This window comes from Malurus melanocephalus, unplaced genomic scaffold, assembly GCF_030028575.1.
Source record: "Malurus melanocephalus ecotype Western Australia unplaced genomic scaffold, MMel_1.1 scaffold_30, whole genome shotgun sequence".
NCBI classification, from domain to species: Eukaryota; Metazoa; Chordata; class Aves; order Passeriformes; family Maluridae; genus Malurus; species Malurus melanocephalus.
The window spans coordinates 1-25,040 of record NW_026623262.1 but is presented as its reverse complement, the minus strand read 5'-3'; the positions used below and the strand labels follow the sequence as shown (position 1 = coordinate 25,040).

General features: G+C 37.8%; 1 protein-coding gene and 1 long non-coding RNA gene across 5 annotated transcripts; one reads left to right on the top strand and one right to left on the bottom strand.

Moving 5' to 3' along the window:
• Positions 1-1,100: 1,100 nt before the first annotated feature.
• On the bottom strand, positions 1,101-24,966 carry ITGA6 (integrin subunit alpha 6). 3 transcript variants are annotated; one of them, XM_057363648.1, is made up of 24 exons: positions 24,868-24,955; positions 22,865-23,120; positions 21,291-21,422; positions 19,942-20,058; positions 18,748-18,958; positions 18,121-18,314; positions 17,894-17,982; positions 17,024-17,151; positions 15,237-15,332; positions 14,695-14,756; positions 13,394-13,551; positions 12,300-12,449; positions 11,439-11,554; positions 10,326-10,515; positions 10,155-10,238; positions 9,883-9,962; positions 9,654-9,731; positions 9,447-9,549; positions 8,317-8,490; positions 7,233-7,331; positions 6,750-6,860; positions 6,568-6,666; positions 6,116-6,241; positions 1,101-3,127 (listed from the first exon to the last, which is right to left on the bottom strand). In XM_057363648.1, the coding sequence occupies exons 1-24, from the start codon at positions 24,910-24,912 to the stop codon at positions 2,969-2,971; spliced, it is 3,057 nt and encodes a 1,018-aa protein (XP_057219631.1). In that variant the 5' UTR covers positions 24,913-24,955; the 3' UTR covers positions 1,101-2,968. The 3 variants fall into 3 exon arrangements, with proteins under 3 accessions (XP_057219631.1, XP_057219629.1, XP_057219630.1); XM_057363647.1 differs by lacking the exon at positions 19,942-20,058 and adding an exon at positions 4,606-4,735 and having other exon boundaries at positions 3,065-3,127; positions 24,868-24,966; XM_057363646.1 differs by lacking the exon at positions 19,942-20,058 and having other exon boundaries at positions 24,868-24,966.
• Positions 3,123-24,157, top strand: LOC130572169 (uncharacterized). 2 transcript variants are annotated; one of them, XR_008965186.1, is made up of 4 exons: positions 3,123-3,223; positions 13,445-13,566; positions 15,853-15,915; positions 23,672-24,157. It is a non-coding gene; the product is annotated as an uncharacterized LOC130572169 (long non-coding RNA). The 2 variants fall into 2 exon arrangements; XR_008965185.1 differs by lacking the exon at positions 23,672-24,157 and having other exon boundaries at positions 15,853-17,026.
• Positions 24,967-25,040: the final 74 nt, after the last annotated feature.

The window sequence follows — 25,040 nt, the reverse complement described above, 5'->3', positions numbered from 1 at the left end:
CTATTTRTGTACCTTGGACTATATAGTGTGTATTTTTTGGATATAGGTATTCATCTACATTGCATACACACACAYTATATATAGCAAATCCATTAAGGTTATATATCACATATATGCATACATAGTATACACATACATTATTACAGTAGTGTACCACTGTATATGTTGTATATACTACATCTAGTACTAATATGTGTGTGATATGAGCATATAAATAAAACCAAATATAATAAAATTTGTACTAAACRTACTATGATCAGCTACTTAACTGTTCTGCCAGTCAGTATTTCATCTTCTTCTAGACAAATGTTTGTGGGTATTGCCTAAAGAAGAGTAATTGTTTAACAGGAGCAGGTTGAGTTCACATCTTTGAGATGCTCTGAAGGGTCTAGCAGCAATTTCTGCTTCTAGGCCTGGAAGTTTCTTGACCACAGCAACAAACACTAGCCTAACAAACATCCAACCAACCTTTATTTTCAGATTTTGTTGCATCAAAATCAGCCTTTCAGCCTTTTGATGAGCAAAACATCCAGTGAGGGCTGAYATCTTAAAAGTGGAAATAAGCCACATTTTGTCTGTTGGGTTTGGTGGACTTTTTTCCCTGCATATTTTTGGCTTTTCTGTAGGGTTTTCTCCCTGCAGTTATGTTATTGACTGTCAATATCAAATTTCCACTGCTAAATACAAACAGATATGTGAAGTCCTTGACCAATTTTGGGAGATATAGCCATCTCTTCCTACTTACTCAARTATTCATCTGGCAGTATTTAAGAAAGAGGAGGCTGCTTACATGGAAGGTGCCCAGGGCAGCACATGGAGGAGAGGGGAGCTGTGTCCTAGTGGRAGCTGGCACATGGTGCTCTGACTCTTACCAGTGCTGGCACCTGCAGCAAGCAGCAGAGAGCCTGCCAGAGTGAGATTGTGCCTTATCTYCTGCAGCTCCTTATCTGCCCCGTGCATGGGGGAGGGCAGCAAGAGCTATGGCAATGCTGAGAGTGAGAGAATCTGTTAAAGCCTRCCACTTTCAGCCTGTTTTTCTAGTGAATGTAGCTATGGCCACCTCAGTTAAGTACCGTAAAATCACTATTACCAAGACCATCTTTAATTTAAAAAAAATTTATTTCACACTTCTATACAAATATCCACAGGTAATTTCTAATCATGGAATGATGTAACATTCTCAGCTGGTAYAACAAAAGTTTAAGATAAAAATATGCCAGTGACATGACTTGTTTTTCGAGAACTTTAACACTGCTAAGACATTCATGTTCTTAGGTGAGGACCACTATCTGATTTTATATTCACRGGTATTTCTCAAGCTTCTTAGCCCTGATTAGCCTGACTTCTAATGCTGCTGAGCCTTTAAGCAAATAAGCTAGAATTTTAAAAGCTCAGGAACTGGGTAACATCTAAATTAATATGTGTTCCTAAAATATGTGTTAACAAAGATGAGTCTAGTAAACTAAAGGTAACTTTTTAGATGACCACACCTTCCAAGAAGATACATTCAAAGTCAGCAGTAAAAATAAGACACTTGACAACTGCCCTCCTAGCAGGTTCTTACCCTATGAGGAGGAAAAGTACCAAGAGGTTTTTGCATAGTTCATATTACAAGCAATTACCTGTATACTTTTTGAGCAGAATTTTGTTTCAGATGGAATACACTATTGTGAACTAAATTTTTAATCATAATTAGTACCAAGGCTTTAGAACATGGGTAAAAAAAGTAAACTCTTTAAATCATTTTCTCAGTTATGTTACAATARCTAGATTACTAATAAACAACATCACGGTTCTACTTTTATCAGCATGTAGGCATTCAGGATGATTCAGTAGTCTCCACATGGATCAGCTCAGATCCTGACAGTTAAGGTAAATTAAGCATCTCCAGCCTCCTTCAAGTGCTATACAACAGTTGCAGTAGTCAATGCTTTTGCCAACCAGGACAGCGTTTCCAAAGGACTTTTCACTTTCTTGCAGCAAGTATAAAACGTTATCTAAAACACTACTTTTGCTTGGTKTCCAAATAGTTATAGTCCACAATACTATACAAATCATGTTACAGGACCTGATGTTACAAGTATCAGAAAAGAAAGCCCTCATACACATCATTTGCATAAATATTTACATTTTAGAAAGCTCTGGCACCTTCAGTGATTTATTAAAATGCAGTGAAAGCCTCAGGTCTCATAATCTGAAGTTAAAAAACATAAACACAAAAACCAAAAAAGTGTATTTGAAAATTCAGTAGTCTTTGGCCTAACAGTTAGTCAAAGACAATGATTTATAATAAATAGAAAAATGACTAAAATGTATATACAAAAAGTACATCTAATATTCAAGCCTTTCGTAAAAAAAAACCCAAAAACCTGTGTATATTTGTTGTGAGAAGAATCACACAATCTGATCTTAATAAAACAAACAACCCAAAATCAAGCAACATGACCCATTGCACATGAAATTTAAGATGATGCTTTTTGCCAAGCCCTAACTACTGCAGCAGGYATAGGTTGTGACTAAAGCAGACTTGCAGGTCTTCAGATATACTTGAACCAAGTATGCTAAGGCCACTGTGTGTTTATAAAGCACTATGCTTTGAGGGAACGATGGAGAACTCACCTTGACCATAATCATGTATGCCTTACATACCTAGGAAGAAGGTCAGGATCACTGGAAAAGGTCTGCTGTAGTGGTTTTGCTTATTTTGCATAAAAGACCCCAAATCAGCATAGTATTTTCTAAAGTGTGGGTTAGATTTAAGGTGGGGGCAAGAGGCAGTGTGGAAATTAAATAATGCAAATAAAGTCTGTTGAAGCCATTTTAACTGTGCAAACAAAAGCCTCAATATAAGTAGTAATATCTACAATCAAATAGTGAATGTCCATAGTGTTCATAGGTCTAATTCCACCAGTATTCCATGAATGAAAACCTTAACCTCTGTCTGAACTTTGAGGATAAACATTTTTGCCTAAGAATAACTTTCATTTTCATTCCATTTTGTGAACCACTGTTTTGTCTCAAGGTCTTTGCTTGTCCCATCTTTGATCTGTCGCTCCTCTTTTCGAATTCTTACAGCGTGATAGCGGGGGACACTGTCTTCGTACCTGGAACGCCGGAAGAACCCGCACTGGGCAGAGAAGGAAAAGAACAGTTTAGGTGGAAGTTGCTGCCAAAGCACTACAATAGTAGAGGCAGTAAATTCTTCCTTCACACAAATAAACAGGTAAGAAAATGGAAAACAAAAGTATGTAGGCTAAAATGTAGCATATGTAGCTGTAAAAATGTGAGCCAAGAGGTCTGCATTAGCTGTTCAGCAGCAGTTAAAAACAAAGGGCATGCTCTATCCATGGAGAGATTCCCTCCAATTCATTCATCTACTGAGGACATTTACTGCTACACACAGGTAAGCTGCTTCTCCTGAATAAAAGGTGGGTATGTACTTCAGTGTCTTTCTTTATGGTGACATGATTCACCRTTAAGAACCTATAGAAAAATTTTTAGAACATTCAAGAAAAGTTAACCCYCTAAGGGCCTTGTTTTTTCAAAGCACCATTTTAGCTACAGACACCTGAACTAACTATACCTATGCTGTGTTAGAAACACAAGTCTTGCTTTGCCATGGGAGGCACCCTAGATGAAATCTAGGACAGCTTATTTGTGCTCGGTAATTTTTGGCTCAAAGCTGCTGTAATTTAAATATCAAGGAATGACTGAAATTAATTATCAAAACGAAAAGGAGCTATGGCCACAGTATTACAAACATGATGACTGGTACACATGTAGCTTTACATCCTTATGAATCACTGAGGTCAAGATTCAGGTTAAGAGAACATTGCACCATCCAGCTGTCGATACTGCTGAGGGCAAGAAAATATTAGAGTGGGCAAGGTTCTGTTCATAGTATTTAGGGTTTTGTTTGGTTGATGGTTTGGGGTTTTTTGATATTGGAACCTAGAGTGACCAAAGACCAAGTCTTCAGCCATCTTGTATGTTTTGTCATAATTCATTAAGAATTCCTCCTCACCCCCTCATCCCAAGCATCACTTATGGATACAGTGTACATGCATATAATATCTTAAGTTGAATAAATGTTGCTGGAAGCATAAATCATCATGCATCTTGTAGCTTCAGCAAAGCGTGTTCCTAGAGAAATACACCTTAGAACTCAAGAAAAACAGATGTTTCCACAAACCCTTCTTGTTGTAAGCAACAGGTACCTTTCAGCATGCACTTAAGGCTAGTAAAGCAAATTTATATTGTCCATGGAGACTTATCTTTACATCTGAACTCTACAGTATTGATTCCCATCTTGCAAGCTTAAAGACTTACTTGTAGTGTTAAAGCATAAAATTTAAAAAATACTATAACACATTGCAACAGATCACCATGCTTTTAAAGAAATAAAATAAGAACCATTTTAGACCAGGGTAAACACCTATGTGTGTTCACATGCACCAAAAGCTGAAAATCTGTCAACAGGAGGAGCAAGCAAGTATGATAGCTTGAAATCCAAAAGTTAATAGAACATATGCAGAAAAAGCTTCAGTTAGCCACTGCAACCATAGCAAGTGCCAGAGCTAGAAATTAAAAAATATCATCAGTTACCAATTACAGAAGTAGATCAGTATTATGCATCAGAAGTAAGCCTCTCTTTATCAGATGGCTGAGCATGGATCTCAGCCTTGTGATATGTGGCATCATAATGATCTTTCTTATTTCTCTTGAAGAAACCACACTACAAGGAAGCAAGGTATTTAGTCAATTTTTGTGGACTGAAAGATGTCAAACCTAATAAAACTGACTTAGCTCTGTGAACTGTCTTCCCATTACCCCTTCACAGGCCAACCAATAACAAAATTWAAAAAGAAAGAGAAAGAAAGAAAACACCAAAAATGTATAAAAAAAAAAAAAATCACAAGAACGTAGCTGTTTCTAGATGTGAGAACCAATTTGATCTGTACAATAACAAAGTAAACTGAGAGTATTATTTAAAGGCATTTTGATAAATTTGTAGGGAATCCATTTGGAATATTTTTTTAAGAAAAGCTACAATAAAGTGTGTCCATACAAAGTAAAGGTGGCAGAAAGAAGCCTATACAGAAACCTGTTTGTGGACTAGTGCACAGGACGGGTAAAAACACAAGGTGTAGAACAAAACCACTTACTGCTTTGACCCTTTTAATACCAGCTTTTGTCTTAAACCAATGATGTAACTGTCTTTGCAGTACAATGTCTGTCCTTCATAAAACAGCACAGTCTCTGTCATCAAAAACAGCATTTTACACTGTGTCTACATGTGAAAAATGTGTGTATTTTCATGCACAGTAAAACACTATTAGTTAGAACCTGACAGCCCACTCAGAGTATCCATGGAATATTTGCAGGAGCAGCTGGCATTTTYAGAAAATAAGGAAATCAAAACTATCGTGTGAGAAGTAGCCTGTAGCAAATAGTAGTTCCTCAAAGCTAACTGCTCCAGTTTCACTTGAAAAAAAGTGACAGGGTRTTCTTTTTCATCTCCTCTTCCCTTCTGCTATCCTATAAAAGCAAATGCCAACTGCCTACACCTGTAAAAACTAGCAATAAAAGGATTGCTCTGTTATACTTGGGACCACAAATAACTGGCATTTTCACGAAGATCACTAGAAAAATATGTAGTTTATTTTTTCTCTTGCAAATAGTCAACAGCAYACATAGCTATGTATTAAGATGTCCCTTTTGGTTATTTTCATCTACTATCAGTTTAAAGATATTTCTGATATTGTAAGAGCCCTCTTAAAACATTTGTTAATAGCTCACATGAAGTTTTACACCTAATTGTAGAAACTCCCATTAGCTGTATCCATCTGTATCAAACTATGGCCTCTGAACATTTGTCTCAGGTTTTGTCCAGAGCTCAAAATACTTCCTTTTGAAGACATGAAAACAGAAAAATTACATAGCAAGTCTGTGCATACAACCATTTTCATTCCAAATGTTGCAAAACTGAGAAATTGATAATGTGCAGTTTTGCCCTATTCTGAGTCCCAAATACTTATTCATTTGCATAATTAGTTTGCTATTTTGTCAGTTATAGACCAGAAATTAAAAAATAACCAGATGAATAAAAGCTCACCTTCCATAGTAAGAATACCAACAGTGCAAGCATGAGTATTCCAGCAAGGATAGCCACAGCGATGATCCACCACGGAACTCCTGTATAAAGGGCTACTGGTTTTGCAGGAAATACAGTAACACGCACCTAAGGGACAGAACATGTGTGGGTGAAAGGAGTATTTTAGAAGGTACTTGTTTAATTATTGAAGTGCAATTTGGAGTCCTCTCTCTTCTCTAACAAGATACCTTCTACAAAATGCTTCTGAAGAAAAGGTTCCTACTGGTATCATTTTAGTATGGTAATGAACTTTTCCAACCCCACTAAAAGGTAAAAATTATCAATAATGTAAAACTCAGTTAAAAAATTCAACTTCTAGCCAGTTCTGTTTTAAATTTGTTTTGTTCCTGTCTGTGGAGAGAAGCTAGAACAAACACAACCATAACGTGGTTAGCACTAAATGCTGAACATACCTGAGCAACTTCATTTGTGAGTTTAACATTCTTAGCTGCAGCAGGAACACTGATAGAAGCCCTAACAAGAATGTCAAGGTAATTCATTTTGGAGTATTCCTGTTCCAAAATAAAATATGAATATTAGACAAAGCAATAGATAGAACTCTGACCTTTCAAAAATGTCAGGTAAGAGGACTTACCTCTAAGAAAGTACTGTTCCATAGTCTGGAACGCAGCACAATAGATGCCTTGCTGTCTAAACCCTTCAGGGGACACTTTATGTCCACACAGCGTGCATTCACATTGCAGTTCTGCAATTACAGATTTCTACATGTCAGTAAGAGCACATCATCACAGATTGTTTAAACTTCACTCCAAGATTAAAAACTGGATTATACGCATCATATTTACATGCAAGAACCACTATCTATTTGTACTGACAGCCATAGGAAAATAGAACAAAGATGTTACTACTTGCTTATTTTAATGTAGTTAACTGTGCAGATATTCTTTCCTAGTTCTCTCTCACAGTAGATAATCTAGATTTTAAAAGCATCAATACTTGTCTATAAGATAAGAACAAGGCGAAGAGAGAACTTCTTTCACTCTGCCAAACTCAGAAAAGCCCTTTCAAGTGCAGGGGGAGGTGTCTGACAAGACTATAGTCKGTGCCATATCCTTACCAAGGTCTTGTATTTTCTTTCTGAGAATAAAGATAATGCCTTGCTGTCTGTAATCTGCTTCTCTGCAACCTCACGCTTCCTTCGTGAATTATGGGATTCCTAAGAGGAAAAAAAAAGTAAAAAACCAAAAAGTAATTTATTATAAGAATCTTTTCATTCATACAGAGACACTAGAGCTTAGTGTTTTCTTCTTCCAAAATCAGCACATGACTGACGACATATGTCCCTACTTACCTACATTCACTGCTAAGAGCRGAGTCAGAACAATTGCTAAATTTGGATATTATCTAAAGAAAGGCCAACTGAGTATTTTCTTCAATAAGAGGGAGGTTTAGATTTATAAAGCGTTCAATGCTATTTTCATTTTTGTTACAGACAAAGGRTATTAATGGTACTATGCTAGAGGAGTAAGATTGTGTTAAGGTCAGTAAACGAAGGTTAACTATAATACTAATTACATTCACTAATGTAACAATCTGACAGAAATAGGTTTATGTGCATGCAAATTTAATGCAATGTACCCATATGATCTTAAGTYTACATGCAGGGAAAACAAAAGGCAGCTTAAGTTTTAGGAAAAAGATCTTGCTTAAATAGGCACAATCCAGGGTTATGAAAATTGCATTTTGTTATATTTGTTGTAAATAAATTAATTTAAGTTCAAGTCCTTTGTCTTTAAAAAAAGCACATGCAATGTCCCCAGGCTGGAAGAGRTTTATAGTTACTGGTTTTTGTGTAAGAAATCAGATTTTTTTATTACTGAACAGATTTCAATAATGCTGATGAAATTTGTTAGCACAATCTATAGTTTCATCCTGTATAAGAGTCCATGACGGCAATGCCCATTGCAAAAACAACTGTCACCATGACACAGCATCTATCCTTTAGCATATTAGCCTCATTAGCTGCTACGAAGCCACCTAATAGGCTTAATCATTGATACATTGGTCACATTTCGTGCTTGTGAGCTTCTTAAGATAAAAAATAAATCCCTCTGGAAGCAAGCTCTGATGCCTTATTCTCACTCGCTATGGGCTGCTTTCATGTTGTACCTATTTATGAACAAGAAGACAGGATAACATACCACAACATTCAAACTGTTGATTTCATTCTCAGGTTGACASGAGATCTTTTCCAAGCCTTTGGAGTCTATTTTCATCAAATAAAGCAGCCATTTGCCATTACTAATTTCTTTYGGCCATTGGATATCCAGGGAAGCAGTGCCAAATGTTTTCAGTGGTCTGCCYAAGTTGGTTACCTGTTAAAACAAGCATTCTTTAAACTGTGAAATGTTTTTTAGAGGATTTTGTTCTTAAAAGTATTACTGACTTGGACAAGCTTTAAGCATATAGCTAACAGGAAATTTAAATCAGATGAAAGGCAGTCAAAGTAGTACAAAAACAAAGCATATACTTAAACTAGCATAACTGGATACCAAGTAAATCCATTAGGTTTAAACATGTAAGKATTAGAATTCCCTAACATGAACTTTTAGTTGTTAATTTCTAGAAATCTRTCTTAATGTGAAACAACTCTAATTTAGAGTTAATAAATCAGTTACATAAATGAGGCAAACTGCAAGTTTATGAAGCACTTTGACACAGAGAACAAGCTCTTGCTCTCGTAAGTCTGGGATTTTTTTCTCTTTTTTTTTTACTTGCTTAGTGTTACTGATCATGATAGCAAGTTCTAAATCAGATACCCTAACTGCTGCTGCTGTAATATATGCATGCAGGTACAGACTTAATTGCTCTYAGTCATCTCCTTGAGGTATTATGCAGAAAACCAAGACAGTGAAATAGATCCRTACATTCAGAGGGGCTCTCGCAGTGTCTCCTTGCGCTGGCTCTGTCCTCAGCCTGTTCCTGCTCCCTGYGTGCACCAGCCAACGGCTGGGCAGGCCCCAGGCAGGTTCTGATTTAACTTTTGTTCCCTCCTTGCAGGGGCTTTTATGCCATACAATTCAATGTGCATGAACTGCTCCAAAAAAAAAGTCTGCAGCCAGCCTCRGGCCACTTCCTCAAAATATGATCATAAAAAATCAAGGCCTAAAGAAGCTCTAATCCATAGTCAAAGTGCATGTTCTGATCAGGAAGTCAGGATTCTGGGAAAAGGAAGCCAATTTCAATACTGCAACTTTTCTAAGTATTCATATGCATAGAGCAAGAAGCTGTGTGTTTCATTAAAAGCAGCTGTTGACATTAAATTACTCACTCTGAATTCATACTCTATGAGGCTTCCAATATCATCTTCAGATTTCATAGCACTCTCACCAATGATGTTACCTCCAAAATACACCTGAGAAGGCTTAGCAACTCTGTTCAGGGTGGGGGTGGGAAAGGAGAATAATCAGATTTTARTGAGTCTGAAGCAAAACTGTCCACAAAAGAACCCCCAGTCTGTCATGCTATCAACACTTACCCAGTGAGTGATAAAAGCAATTCAAGAACCACTTTAGCACTGGCTGTAATTGGAGTCAAATTAACTTGAGTGCTTGTTCTACAATGAAAAGCAAACCATGGWGTTTATTTTACAAATTATGTGAGCTTCTCTTTACTATTAAATTACTTGTGTGAATCAGACAAATTCAAAATATTTACAACTGTATATCAAAGCATATTGCAGSTTCATGCTCACAAAGAAAACTTACGTTTCCAGCTTCAGGTTAATGTCCAAGTCTGTTGTATCAACATTAACTTTAGTGGTACTCAAGATCAGATAAAAGGTTACCTAAACAAGAAGATAACAAAATACATGAACTCTTTATAAGCTACATTGATACATGAAATTTTACAGAAATGCACTGTTAGATCATAGAGCTAGAAAGACTAATCCACAAATTTCCAGTTGCAACACAGAAACTTTGGACAACTGCAGTCAGGAATAAGATTTTACAACTTAAGTAAAGTAAGTGCAACTTACATTGGAATTTCTTTTGAAAGGATTTCCAAGTTCACACTCTGCTTGAGAACCATTTTGGTTAGCACCACACGTTAGCTGTTTCTCCTGATTAAACAGAATACAGTTAAAACTAAAAACATACTGAAAATATTTTAAATTTTTCAGTATTTTTTTCCTCTTAAAAATACTTACAGGATAACCTCTCATCTCCCTGAATGCAGAGTACGTCAGACTGTCTGGAAAAGTGGCAATTAGTTTAGCTTCATATGCATCTTCACCATCTTTTTGTGGATTTTTTACATCAGATGGATTGTTTGTCACTGTTATTTCCAGGGCAATATCCTTCTGGTCCTTCAGAATAAGCACTGGCATGCCATTTTCACTACAGAAACAGAATATACGGGGTTCTATGCATTAGGAAAACAAATGTGTATACARTGTTGCTTCTTATWACAGATTMTCCAMATAGAATTTCCTGTTATTAGGGGAGAATTATGGTAGAGCTATGAACACATGAATTGTCAGAGGTTTTTTCTTCCAGAGCAGTATTTCATCTCTGACAGTGGCCAGCAGTTAAGAGGACAGAACAGACTGATAAATCCGTGAAGTAATCAGGAGTTTATAATATTTCTGAACCAGCACTTGCATCTAGATTTTCTCCTTTTTCCATCTTGCATCTTGTATTCAGATTCTCTCCAGATCAGTCTACCGACCTGTTTTTTTCTCTTAAAAGTGTACATGAGGTTGGCCTCCAGTAATGAGTGTGGTACTCACTACTAAAGGTGTCTGACTGCTGACAGTAAATGAACATACTTCTTTCTGTTTGTTTTATCCCTGTTCTAATTTCACTGACCCTCCATGAAGGAGGGATGCAGCAGGGTGCTGGGGGTATCTGTTAAAATGAAATGATTACTCAATTTTCTGTTGGGTAATTAGACTGTACTAAATCGAGCTGTCACATGCAGAGTCAAATTTCATCTGCAAAATAATAAACAGTGTCACACAATAAACTGCTGCAAGGCTGGTTTGAAATCTAACTTCTCCAGGCATTAAAAACTATTTTTCTTTTAGGCCTCATCTGCACTAGTGTGGCCATTTTGTGTCCATTCAAGTCCGTACCACTTCTCTTCTTAAGTTCATCCCCGCTCCCCGCTTTCCTCACCCTGCAAATCCATACCACTACCAAGGGCTGCATTTACCAGATGCAGAAGCAAGCTGCTTTCTTTTCCAAAAATCCTCTCCTAATAGTTCTTCTAAGCATTTGTTAATAATTTAAACTTTAGATATGTGTTAATCAAAACTTACAGTGGTAAATAAGTAAACCTGTCTTCRTTTCCCTCTCTCGTACAAAATCGGTACTGAAGTTTAAGATTGCTGTGGCATTCATTGTCTGMTCCACATCCTTCTTTTAAGAACTCCACCTAAATAAAACCAAAGCAATTTTACTGCCTGACACACAATAACAGCTTAAAATGAGATTTTTTTGAAGCACATTGAATAAAGCATCTACGTGGAACTCACAAAGCACTTTCCTGGACAGAGTTCAGATTTTAACCTGACTTTTAATTCTTGCCTGTTGAGTTCTCCCTTGTGAGATACAGCCCTTGATGCTGGTAATTTGGAACTTTAGATGTGACTAAAAAGCAGAGTTGGATGATTCTAGATGACAGGTACACTTGTAATGAGRAAATACATCTTCAAGTTTGATTCTTCAATAGGCACTGAGGAAATGAGAACTTTTAACTGATATATTCCTTCCCTTTTATGTCACTGCTGTAGTCATTGCCCAAATGCTGTTACAACATCCTAACAGTAGAAKAATTAGAATGTACATTATCTCGTTATGTGRGACAAGTGTTCACAGCAGCAGACAATGGATTTTMATTTTTAATCAGAAGTACATTTCCTCCTAAACTTGTTGGGGAGAAGGAAAAAAACTAGCAGCTATACCATCTTCACTTTTGTTGCGAAACAAAGACAGGATCTAGTCCATAACATGTTGTMACAACTTCAGAACAAATATAAAATAATAATCAAATTGAATAGTTACACATCCAGTGTCACCCAGTTATCTCCTTCRGACACAATTTAGTTTTCTGCAGTCTTTAAAATTCAGTTATGTGTAAAAGTGCAAATTCATGTGAATATGTGATATTAAGGACTTACTTTTGCAGTCTCTGTTTCAGATTCATTTGCACTTAGAATTGGTGTAAGATCTGGAAGTGCACTCTCTTTTCTCTTGGACGGTGACTCCAGGCCAGCAATTTTAACACTGACTGATATTGGAATGGGACGTAGCTTATCTTTAATTTTTTCCTGTCAAAATATTTTTAATTGCATAGTTAGAGTACAGTGCAGAGAAGAAAAAAAACAACACAAAGATGAGCTTTCGATACTTTATATAAATCCAGCATTTTCTAAACATGTACAAGAACACAAAGAGCCCAGCCTTTCTTTTTCTTTCTTTTTTTTTCTCCCTTCTGGCTTCCCAATCTGATGATTTCTCTCACCATTCAGAATTACTAGAAACCAGAGATAGTGATTGAGGCAGGTGAAACTCACACAAKTACAGTAAAATAACACACTGGAACAGGTTGGATGGAGCTCTGAGTGACATGGTCTAGTAMAAGGTATCCCTGYCCATGGCACAGAAGTTGGAATTAGATAATCCTTAAGGTCCCTTCTAATGCAAACCATTCTGTGATTCTATTCTCTTCTTAAATTCAAGCTCTTTAATCTGCTGTGGTCAAAAGCAAYCATGAAGACTGACTTATTCCTGCTGAGCCACAGAGAGGGAATCTCTTTAGTCTCTGAAGCAGTACCACCTTTTAAGTGCCACTGCAGTATACCAAGCTTTCTTGCCCTGCCCATTCATCCACTCAAAAACCCATGAGTTAAAATTCTTTTCCTAAACAGTCATATTATGAAATTCTGTAACAGTTAYTTTCTGTCGGAAACAGCTCTCCATTTTTCACAGTCCCTCTCTATTGTTCTAAATTAGTTCAATTCTATTGAACTGCAGTGGATACAACTTTTCTCCATACTTTGCAAGAAAGGCAACAGAAAGAAGCAGCATGTGTGCAGGGAATAGTAAAGTACTAAACTATGGCAGGTTTCTRTTTTTGAAGCTTTATATTGCATATGATTTTTGAATTATGTACAAAGTTATACACAAAGGCTCTTTCCATTGAGGCTRAAAAAAASCATTCTTTTGTTTTAAATGGATCTAAATAAAAAAGAAGTAAAATACTCTCCCTTACTTGCAGTACAAGCTTTGTAGTCACACACTCCCATGTGTTCTGTCCCCTCAGGACTGCACTTGCAGTGAACTGATCAGACGAGTGGTCAGTGAAGCGCACCCTGGAGGGCAGGCCTAGCTGCCGCCTCTCATTCTCCACTTCAAACGTGTAGTTGATCTCTGAGGAAGAATAAAGTAAGTCACTATGAAAAAAAACAATCATTACCATAATTAAAAGAWTTTGAATTTCACCAGGTATGATCTTAGAGCATTATTCTGCAAGACTGTTCCAGCCAGTGCTGGGCTTCGCAAACATGGTTTTCTCCATGTCAGTTTGTCCTGCCACCATTGAGGGCCAGGTACCTTGTGTGAACCTATAGATAATTTCTGAACCAAATTCTGTTATTCCCGAAATAAACCGTTCCTAGCCGCAGGGCGGGCTGCGGGAACTGTAAKTGCTGTGCGGAGCCAGCAGAGGGCCGAGGTCGAGGTACACTGTTAATTTTATCACTAAAAGTACAAGTGTGACTAGAGCTGTCTAGTTGTGTGCTGAGGCATGTCTTGCTATTTCTGAACTCGGTGCATCTTTTAATGATCGCTCCACTGAGCTAATTCAGTGCTGCACAGATGGAACGGCACTGAGGGTACCAAGGCACTGGTAAGTTGAAGCACTTGACCTGCTGAAGGACCAGGACCTCACTCAGGCACATCCTCTGGATTTTAAATGTAACAGAGAAACTCAAAACACAGGAGAAAAAGGAGCAYTGGGCTTAAAATTCTCCTAAATTCCTCTCAAAATCACAGTTCTCCAAGACATAGTAACAGTAGTATTGTAACAAGTGCTTTAAATTTTGCAGCACAGTCTTCTGGTCTTCTCCTATTAACACATATCTTTTTATTTCAGTTACTGATTTCCACAAAACCATTTTCATGAAATCAGGACAGGTTTATAGGATAATCCTCCAATAAGAAAGAATGCTTACAAGGATATATAAAATGAGCTTTTAATATGATTCTTTAAAGCAGTATTAACCTAGAGAGACAGAAATGGCTTGGGGTCTGTATAGCAGCCATTTGCTCACTGGCAGTTTTAATACATGGCTTCAGTTCAGTCTGTCATCCACAGAACAGCTTAACACACCAGCATGACTCTAAATACAGACTGTGCAACAGCTGAGCTTAGCACTGAGTCACATTTTAAATTTGACTGTCACTGTCTGAGTCACTATAATTTGAGTAATATCTTTCCATTATAAGCTCTAAAGAAAAAAAACCAACCAAACCATGTGACAAACATAAAAAATATTTCTCTTCAGAACTTACTTATTCTTGGATTTAAATCTCTGGGGTTTGCAGTATATTTAAAACATGCCTTCACATCCATCCTGTAAAAAGTGCAAAGAAATAGTATTAACTTTAGTAAGGCATGGTCCAACATAATGAGAAGTTTTAACAGTGCATTAACTGATCTTATCATTCTTATGACTGTGGTATTTGCTGCTTACTAGACTGGACTGCAAAGCAATAAAAAATGGATACTAAACACTTAGAAAAATTTTCTAGCATTTGCTCTTTCGTCCCTACTCAAGAGAAAGTTGTTCAACCGAGATACTTGTGTTGAAGTGTGAAGTGGAAAAGTGACATTCATTTTCAAAAAYGGACACTGAACAGAACATATTCCACACCTTGTTTTAGCACAGTAGTCCTAAGGAATTCAAGAAGTCAAAATGATCATATGCAGACACATTTGCTTAACCTGCATTACTCTCATATCCCTTCACTTTATCATCACTGAATGAATTTTGACAGCAAAACTCAATACACCAAGGCTTCTGACAGAGTAGTATTTCTTTTTTTTCATTTACCGTATTTCACCATTGTCCTCAGGGTTCTTTTTCTTTAGATCAATTCTGTCCGGCTGTACTGTAATGTTTCTTCTAATGCTTATCACAGGCCGAGATCTTCGTTTCGGGGAATAATAGGGAATAAAAAGGAAGGAGTAAAAAAAGAAGTTGTTTCTGYTCAGGTTAATGAAATAGTTCATGTGAATACCAGATTCCCTCCACACGTTCACTGACTGGCAACAAAGAGACTCCAAAAAGCACAAGAGTTTGGCTTTGATACTGGTTATTTAAAAAAAAGAAACTATTTAAAGCTAAGCAGAGCAAAGGTCACACAGAACAGCTATAGATCCTGACAGGGAAGCAGGCTACACTAATGTGAAGTTGTTGTCATTTTATTCATTAATGAAAAACAGAAAATTCAGTGGTGCTTTCTACCCCAGTAGTAATTTCGCCCCTGTGAACTATAGGTAGTACAGTTCATTCAGATTCACRTTCACAAGAACTTTAATATGAAGCCTGGGTGGCCATGGGAAATGATGTTTTCCTTTCCTGCTTCTGCATGTASGCTGTAACCATGCAGAAGCAGAAAAGGAAAACATCATTTCCCATGTAACCRTTTCTCTTCCTTTTTTGAAAGGGAGAAGACATTTCACATGAATAAGTGAATGAGTTGATCTCGTTCTCATCAAAGCATCTAAAGGTTGGTTAAAATAGCTGGTAAGCCACATCCTCCATTAACTGGGCTACTCCTCTCACTGTCTATCACCTTTAGAGGTTTTTGTTCTCACTTTGGTAAAAGTTTTTGTCCTGCCCTTATCAGCAAAAGATCAAATCTCCTTTTGAACAAGCAGAACACTTAATGTAACCAACTCCTCTACCACCTACTCTGTTCTCTTCCACAAGCCATGTGAATTGCCTTCTTGGGTGCTGTTCCAGTGTATTTAAGAACATTACAATTATGTATACAGATACTATACACCTTAGAGATGGGATCATAAATTGTGGGAAAGGCTGTTTTGCCTTTGTAAAGGTGGTTTGTCCCAGAATTGAGATAACCAGTTTTGGAGTTTCTACTTCTCGTCCTTTGTGACCTGACAGCAACCACCAAAGAYCTGAGCTTGAGGCAGCATTCACAGTTCTGATGCTGAGACTGTCCTCTTCCTGCCCATTACTAGTGATTAAGCTTAACAGTAGATTAAACTGGAAAAAAAACAGAGGTTTGCAAAAGACTGTGACGTGATCCCTAATTAAAGCATGTGCTACAGGAATCTTAGGATTCCGTGCCAAAGGATCTTAGCTGCAGGGCTTCCTCACTGTTTCATAGATCCCAGTGCAAGCTCAGCAAGGCTGTGTGCACCTCACTGGAACAAAAGCGAGGCTGGATCCTCAGCTACGAAAGTGGAGATTGGTTCTGTTTTGTTCTATCCTCAATAAAGCACAATTAGATTATATAAGAGCAGCAAACGCATCAGTTAACATCTCCTTGAGGAATTACTTATCACCCTTGAATTCCATTAAAGGACACAGACATACAAGTTACATCAGGTACACTGCCCACATCTGCACTCTACAGGAACTCTCCACATTCACCCTCTTACTCTGCAAGATGGTAAGGCAGGTTCTAAAGGGGAGAAAAAAACCAATTTATTGAATCCCTGCCCTTCCCCTCCCCCACCTTCACCCTCCCCCATTTCCAATTTCTAGTAGGAAAAGTACAAGGCCAAACAGCTATTACTTCTAAGTAAATTGTTTTTAAGAAACTAGAACAAAAGCCCTGGTGTAATTGGTTAAGGTTCTGTATATAATACCTGTACACATGTACAGAATCTGACAGGGAACCAACAGCAACATCAGGGTAGGAATTTTTATCCAGGTCCATGTTTCCAGCAATAGAGTAACCAAAGAAATTGGTGTTTGTTTTTTCACCGTCAAGAATCTAAAGAGCAAACAGATTGAGGGAATTCAGACATTTTAAAAGTAATGAAAGTGAAATAAATAACAAGCAAACCTAACAGTCTTATGGCCAGAGAAAAAAAGAGAGAAGAGGTACAGTGAAGTAGGATCTGTGAAATAGRACCTTTGTGCTCAGTTCATTTAAAGGATACTGAAGTGCCAAGATGATTTGCTTTTCTTCCAAGAAGTTACTTTGCAATTGCAGTGAGTACCWGAAATTACTCATGTGCAGAGCTTAGTTCATCTTTTATTTACGGTGTAGGGACTATAGACACTTGAAACAGAAAAAGCATTCTGTGAAGTATTTGAGCAGTATTCTAGGGARCATAATCAAGTTCCATTCCCACCCTGCAAACTGGATACAGTARTCCTCAAAAAAACCTGCACACACATTACTTAAGAATAAAGTGAAACAGTAGTAGTGAAAGAGAAAACAAACTAATTATTTTCAAATCATCAGATTTATTTTAAAACAACCTCAATTTATTTAATCTACACACTTTTTTCCTTCTGCACATATTACTGGTGCCAAAGGAGAGCCCCAGAAATAAAAATATGTATTAATATCAGGAATTCCTAATCTTTTCAGTCAGCAGTGCAACCTTTGAAGGCCCTGYAACTTTTCTGCATATCTACCACCCCAGTAATGGAAAGGGAGATGGATAACCCTGTCATTCCTTTAATTTTGTTCAAGACTAATTATAAAGTAAAGGTTATTTCATTACCTGTGCTGGTTTTGTATTTATTCCATTCTTGGATCCATGGTAAATGTATACTTTGCCAAAACCATCATATGGAGCCCCTACTGCAATATCTGTTGAAAATAAGTTGCAACATCTGAAATCATTCTTGCTCTTTCTGCAGCRTGCAGTCACAGTAAGGGTAAGGTGTTCCAAGTCTGGCATTGACAAAACAGTCTCACGCGTTTTTATTGTCATAATTTTCCACTTACCTGGATATCCGTCCTGATTAATGTCCCCAACATTTTCAACTGCAAGTCCAAACATGGAGTCTGTGGTTCCGTTTAAGCGAAGAGGCTTCACCCCTGCCCATCTGCCTTGGCGGTTCATGTAGATGTACACAGCACCCCCGATATCCCCACTTCTGTCAAAGTACTGCGGGGCCCCAACAACGATGTCCTGCCACCTTATAATTAAAAAAAAAAAAAAAAAAAAACCAGTACTTTTGTATAAGAGCTGTGAAAAATAAGTGATCAGACTGTGAGCTCAAGACCAGCTGCCCAAAGTGCTGCTGAACAAAGACTAAAACATGCATTAAACTGGTTGGGCAGCAACAGCTCCACTGAAACTACAAGCTGGTTTATTCCCTTGATGACATACAAAGACGTTCTAAGGTCTTCTTTCAGTATGAGACTAGTTTCCTCTTTCTTTAATTGTTTAAATAAAATACTTTATTAGAAAGGTAGACTCTGTCCTGATTGGTTCTCCAATATGCTCACCATTTCCTCCAGGAAAATATGGAAGGTGGGATTTAACATTCCTTGTATTTCTAATGTGAAAAGYGAAAGCAGAAATAAACAAGATCACACACAGGCAGCAGGAGTTAACCACAGCCATACCCATCACTGTTGAGGTCYACAACAGCAACATCATAGCCAAAAGAAGAGGCCAGCCCTTCTCCTTCAAACATGTGCTCCAAGGAAAGGGCTCTCTGATTTTTCTCTTTTTTCAGTAAAACAACTGCTCCGCTGTGGTTGGCTCTTGGGGCACCAGACACAAAAGTCATCTCATCTTGGGAGACAATTCCTTTACCAGAGTCCAAAGAGAAACCTTTAAAGAGAAAGAAATAAAATATAAACAAATGAACAGCCTGCATTTTCATACAAAGACTAAACATCTCCCTTGCTATATTAAAGTGGYATACAGAATACAAGTTCTGTCTAAAACACAGTGTGCTATGGCTGGGAATTCTCCATTCCTGTTTGYACTGGTGGATGTGTATTTACACTTTTCCAAACATTATATTTAAGTAKTCTACAAAACACAGTACTTTATTGCTCACTTGGACCTGTTTTTCAGAGACAYCAAATGCAATATAATATTTAAATATATGAGCTTAGAAACAACTACAGCTTTACCACTTGAATATAGCTCGAGTACTTTACCTCAGGCAAAATTATCACAAAACTTCCTAAGTCAAGTCAGTACCATTCTATTGCAAACATGCAAATTGTACTGCACAAGCATTCTCTTATGAATGATGTATGCAGTATTTGAGAATCAGCTTMCACAGTAATGGTGAAATTGGCAATTTTGAGTAAATGCAGCCCTAAATATGACATGTTCAAATTGATTTAGTCTTACATATTCTTTATAAAACTCAATRCATTTTAAAATATGTAAAACCAAGTTAAAAGACTATACTGCATATACCAATATATCCAATAAAGGCCAAAGTAGAAAACTGCCCACTTTGCAAGGAAGATACTAGCCAGCAGATAGAGTCTCCCTCCGAAACACTTCACCACTACTATAGAAAGTCTCAATTACAGCAATTCACAATGAGACAGTTACATAAAAAACTGAGCAAGTCCCAGCTGGTGGATGCATGAGAGAATCTGGAGAAATCCATGACAAATCAGCATTTCTCTGATGCAGCCTTACTTTGCCATCTCCTCTTTATCTGAATTCCTGTTTTTTTCATGCTTTACTTACAATGTATTTGATRTGAGAGGGGATAGAGGGGAGAGGATCATGACAACGGTCTGGAGATTATGTCTGACCAGATGCTACCACCTCAAGTGGTCACAAACCTAAGTAGCTATTCATCATTACATCCACTGACTTGTCCACCTGTATGCTGGGAGGCAATGTTTTGTACACAAACTGATCTGGATGAGTATCAGATACAGCTGTCAAAAATAGAAGACCTATAAACATGAGTGAAAAATTGAAAAGAAAAAAATAGTAGTTAAGCAAAGYACCTATAATCACATTTGCTTACTGTCTTAGCAGACAGAACAGAATGTCAAGGAAGAGAGCTGACTTGCCTGGAAGTGGTTCTGATTATGACAAGGCATATCTCCTTTAGGAGATAAATGCATTGGTTATGAAATTGCAASAAGTTGGTATGACTGATCACAGCAGAAGGCACCAGCCTCCACAGCACTCCTCACCTTAGCAATTCTTATTCCACCAGAGGATGCTATCAGCTTGTCTGACATCAGTTCTTGGGATGTTTTTTCTAGTTACCTTTACATACAGTAATTACTGTTGATATTTAACAGAAGTTTATGTTCTCTTCCTCCTAACATACATGTGACTCTAAGTTTGTTCTCTTCTTGACCTGCTTTTTTACTTTTTACATTAGCAATGCCCTTCCCATCTGTTCAGCTTTCCACTGCTCACACAGAAATTTCAGTCTCAGGTTACCAAAACTGTATTTGTAGCATATACCAAAAGCAGTGGWTCAACACACCACAGAAATCAGCAGTGGAACAGAAAGATTCTTCACACTTAAGGTCTTTAAAAAAAATCAGCATAGCTTTTTCTCTGCACCAATATATCTCACTGGTGTACAGAAATGTCTCCTGGCCTAAGGACAGATTTCTGCTTTGCTGACTGCACAAAGAGCAAGAGACTCACTTCCTGCAACACATCCACAAGTAAAACATAAACAGTATTTATATTATGGTATTTTTAAGATCTATTAAAAGCCATTAGAGTTTAAAACACTTAAAGAATAAAAGAATTCCACTTACCTACCAGGAGAGAAAATCTGCAGTCTTAATAGTTACATCCAGAAACTCAAATTTTGATATACCTGATACCACACAGCAGAGTCGGTGTGCCTAAGGCCTACGGACGCATATACTGTACTGAACCATCACAGTGATTATAACCACTCTCTAGGATTCTGTGGGTCCTTGTCACAGCTCTTAAATCTCACATTACTATGGCAGCCCTTCYAGGTACCTCAGCAGTATCATCTTACACTTACAACTGGCCCATAATTGTGGAGGGAGATGTGAATTATCCAGAATGGTTAATGTGTTACAGGGTCCACAATGAAGGTCTGCTCCCGTTTCGGATCATCACACCAGGCTGGGATCACAAATATTTAGGAGGCCTAAAGAGATTTACTACGTGTACTTAATCCTACCTAAGTAACTGTTAGCTGGAACAGGAACTAGATTCTTATCTTGGCGGCTCTCATCACCAACTTCGTAAGGCCCATCATCAAAGATACCCAGATCATAAAATGTCTGATTCTTTTGCTCTGCACGAACCACCCCTGAAAAARTGAAATGATAAAATAAAACCAAACAAATGGTAAGCAAGAAAAATAACAAATAAATGTTCCAAACTTATATTAATTATGATGCATGACATAGTGATTGCATTAAAATGGGACAAACACAGAATAGTGCACTGAGTTAGTGTGTTCTCTGTCTGTTCTATCTACTTGCCAGAAGCTCATGCTGCTCCACAGAGAAGCCATACAATGACCTGAAAAACATGGGATACTAAGGAAATTCTCAAAAAAAACACTGAACCAGTTTGGTCAGAAACCACCTTCATCCTCTATTTCTTATCCTTATAAAGCTTCTCAAAAAAGAGTAAGTACACAGGAATTAAAAAAAAAAATTACAGTTCAGTATGACAAACACTAGCAATATATTTAGAAACTGAATTTAAGGGAAAAAAAGCTATTGTTCAATAAAACGTGTGCTTCCCTTTCATCAGCTGGCATAATTAATGTTTTGGCAAGTACAAACGTGTTTTTCCCATTAAATAGAGGAGTACTCGTAGGACTGTCCTAGCACTTCTCTGCAGTTAAAGTAAAATGGTGTCTGCACCCAGTATGCTGTTTGGTCAGATTTTGTTGACAGATACATGGAAGATTAAGTTTTCACTAAAGTATACCTTGTGCCAGAGCTTAATGCACYGATTTTGCACAGTCCATACAGCAGGCACAAGTGTACGAGGTGGAAAAATGCAGTGGTTAGAGGATCAGATGTTCTCAAGAGGAAAGTATTTACAGCTGTTGGTGTAATGAAGTGTGATGGGAAAAATCACTTCAAGAGAATGAACTGGCCATTTAGATGCTTCTGGATATAAACTAACAAAAAATATCTAGGGTTTTCTCCCCCTAAGTTTTGGAATATCTGCTAGATGACACAGTATTTGGCTCTTAGAAAGATTATGCATGAAATTTTACATGGACATGCATGGATTTAGATACAAAAGTATGTTGTATTGCTGTGATCTTCCTGCGACCCTTCAGTATTCATTTTGGAAAGTACTACTTTCCACAGACTTCATAAAGAATAAAGGGGAGAATACTGCAGAACAAAGAGCTCAGCAGCTCTTTTTCTGCTGAAATGCAGAAAAAAGGCTGGTCAAATAACTTACACAAATTTAGTCATTTGTTCCTGCATATAAGTGTCCAAGAAAGCCCTCAATCCCACCATAAGATTAAGACTAATAAGGGRAAAATTTGCTTTATATATGTGCAAAGTTCCATTATCCATAAATACACTCAAAGTTACTTGAAGAAACTTCAGGAAATAATTTTGCTACMGAAAGCAAAGAAGCATAGCATTTGTGAAAACACAGTAAAATCATCCCCTATTACCTCCTCTTCCCTTAAAAAAATTAAAACTTGGAATGCAACCTTTGAGAGCAATCTCAGAGGAAATGGGAAGGGAAGGCAGGAAGGAAGCCAAGTCATACCTTTCCAGTTGTAAGTGCCCGGGGCACCAAACACAATATAATGATAGTCTCTAGTAAAAGTAGCAGCAACACCTTGCTGACAGGAACCAAACTTCTCATGCCCTCTTAAACGACCATCACAAAAACTCCATACTCCATTATCCATATCATCCTTAATAGTGAGATCCTGGCTCAGCACATAGCACCTTCCAATGATATCCCGGGTTTCCTGCTCTGAGTTTACATACTGCCTTTTCTCATAGCGATGTGCACACGTCTGCAAGACAGAAGAAATAATGTGTGATGTTTCTGTGTGTCATACACAGGTCACCAAAGGTGGCAGGGCTCCTGCAGCAGTCCTTCATGCTACCAGTGCTCTAAGTCACCCTGTAGACACACCTACAATGCAGAGGCCAATATTTCCTGTAGGCAACACATGGGAAAGGGTGGGCATCTACAGATACAAGTCAAAGCAGCCCACTTCAAGGAAGGCCACATGGTTAAATCCCTAAAGGCCTTCCTGACACCTAATCACTCCCTTTCAAGCAGTGAGGAGAAAACCACCCTCCCTCCCAAAGAAAGAAGTGGCTGCTTCCCCAACTCTGTTTCTCAGAGTTAAAGGACATAGACTCATGCAGGACATAAGAAGCTGGTTCAACCACCATCTACCCAAGGCTATCAAGAACTTGCCCCTTACAGGAAAGTGCCACTAAAGAGAGGCTGAAAGCTTTTCCAGTCAAGGGGAGGGTGTTGGATGTTTCACTTACAGGGTAACTGTCACTGGGGCAGAGCTGAAGCACTTAACACATCCTGTCCTTATCTTTTTAGACTATCCCATGGGAAAAGAATTCTAATCAAATATTTAACACAAAGGAAGAACAGCAATTAAGCAGTGCAACGACGAAACCATTGTAAAAAATGTGAGCAATCAAACCCCTTTGCCAGCAGTGTTTCTGCAAGAAAACTGAAGAATCAGATGTAGCAGGTTGTGTGAAGAGCACAAGCAAGTCAGGTTTCTCAGCTGACAGACCTTTTCTATGGCTCCTGTCAAGACCTAAATACTGGGCCAACACCCAGCTGCTCCACACAGAGCACTGCAGAACTGTCCTACTGCACAGTGATCTTCAGGCTGCTCACACYTCATCCAGTAAGTGCATTTCCCACTTACTGTTTACAAAGAAAAGACATCATTAGCTGATGACTAATTTTTCAATGAACAGAACTGTTTCCATGTGCTTCTCTGCCCTTTGGGCTCTGTGGCAGACCAAAGTTATTACYGCTTCTATATGCTCAAATAACGAGATTGACATCCTAAAGCCATGGAGCCACCTGCCTCCAGTTTTGGAAGCAGACAGTTTTAGAAGTGACATTAACCTCCARTCACATGGGGAAGCTTCACCGCACACCTATTTTATGATGCAGCTGGTATCCTGCAGCACCATGAGAGGTTTATGTAACTGAGAATGTTAACTTTTTAATGTCTTTCTCTGGTAACTCTCAAAAGCTTTTTCCCTCTGTTGAATATAAAATATAAGAAATGTATTGTATAAAATAAAAAATACCAAGTAGTCTTAGTGTAGTGCCATTTACTGCAGTGCAATGACCACATTAATTTGCAGGAGCTATGCAGCCAAAATCCCTGATAAAAGCTAAGGTGAGGCTGATCATAATGGAAAATAAGCTGGTGATAGACTGCTACTTCTACAGCCTTATACACTATTCCTCCCAATTTCTGCAGCCAGTGGTATTTAAAAGAAACAATGTGTATATGACCCCCCCCAAAAAAAGGACTCCTTGAAAATAAAATGTCCATCCTAGATTGTTACAAAGGTTATAAAGAGAGGCTAGCTCATAGAGAAGAATAATTTAAAGCACTTACAACCTCAAATGCCTTACTTTTATAAGGAGACATTTAAGTCTTTACCTACAAGAAATCAGACTGTAAACTTAGAMAAGAAACAGACCATTCAGAACTTTCACTCTAGACCCCAGATGTTTTTGTAAGTTAGTCTTTTAGCACTTACCACCACATTTCCTCCTGGCCCCTGACTTTGCACAGTTACACCCATCCACTGGTCTTCTTTACTCTCTGTCGTCGGGTCAGCTGCAGAGTATCATAAAACAGCTTCAAATATTAACAGTTCACTACATTTCCTTTTTTTCTGTTGTTGTGGGGTTTTTTTTTGGTTTTTTTTTT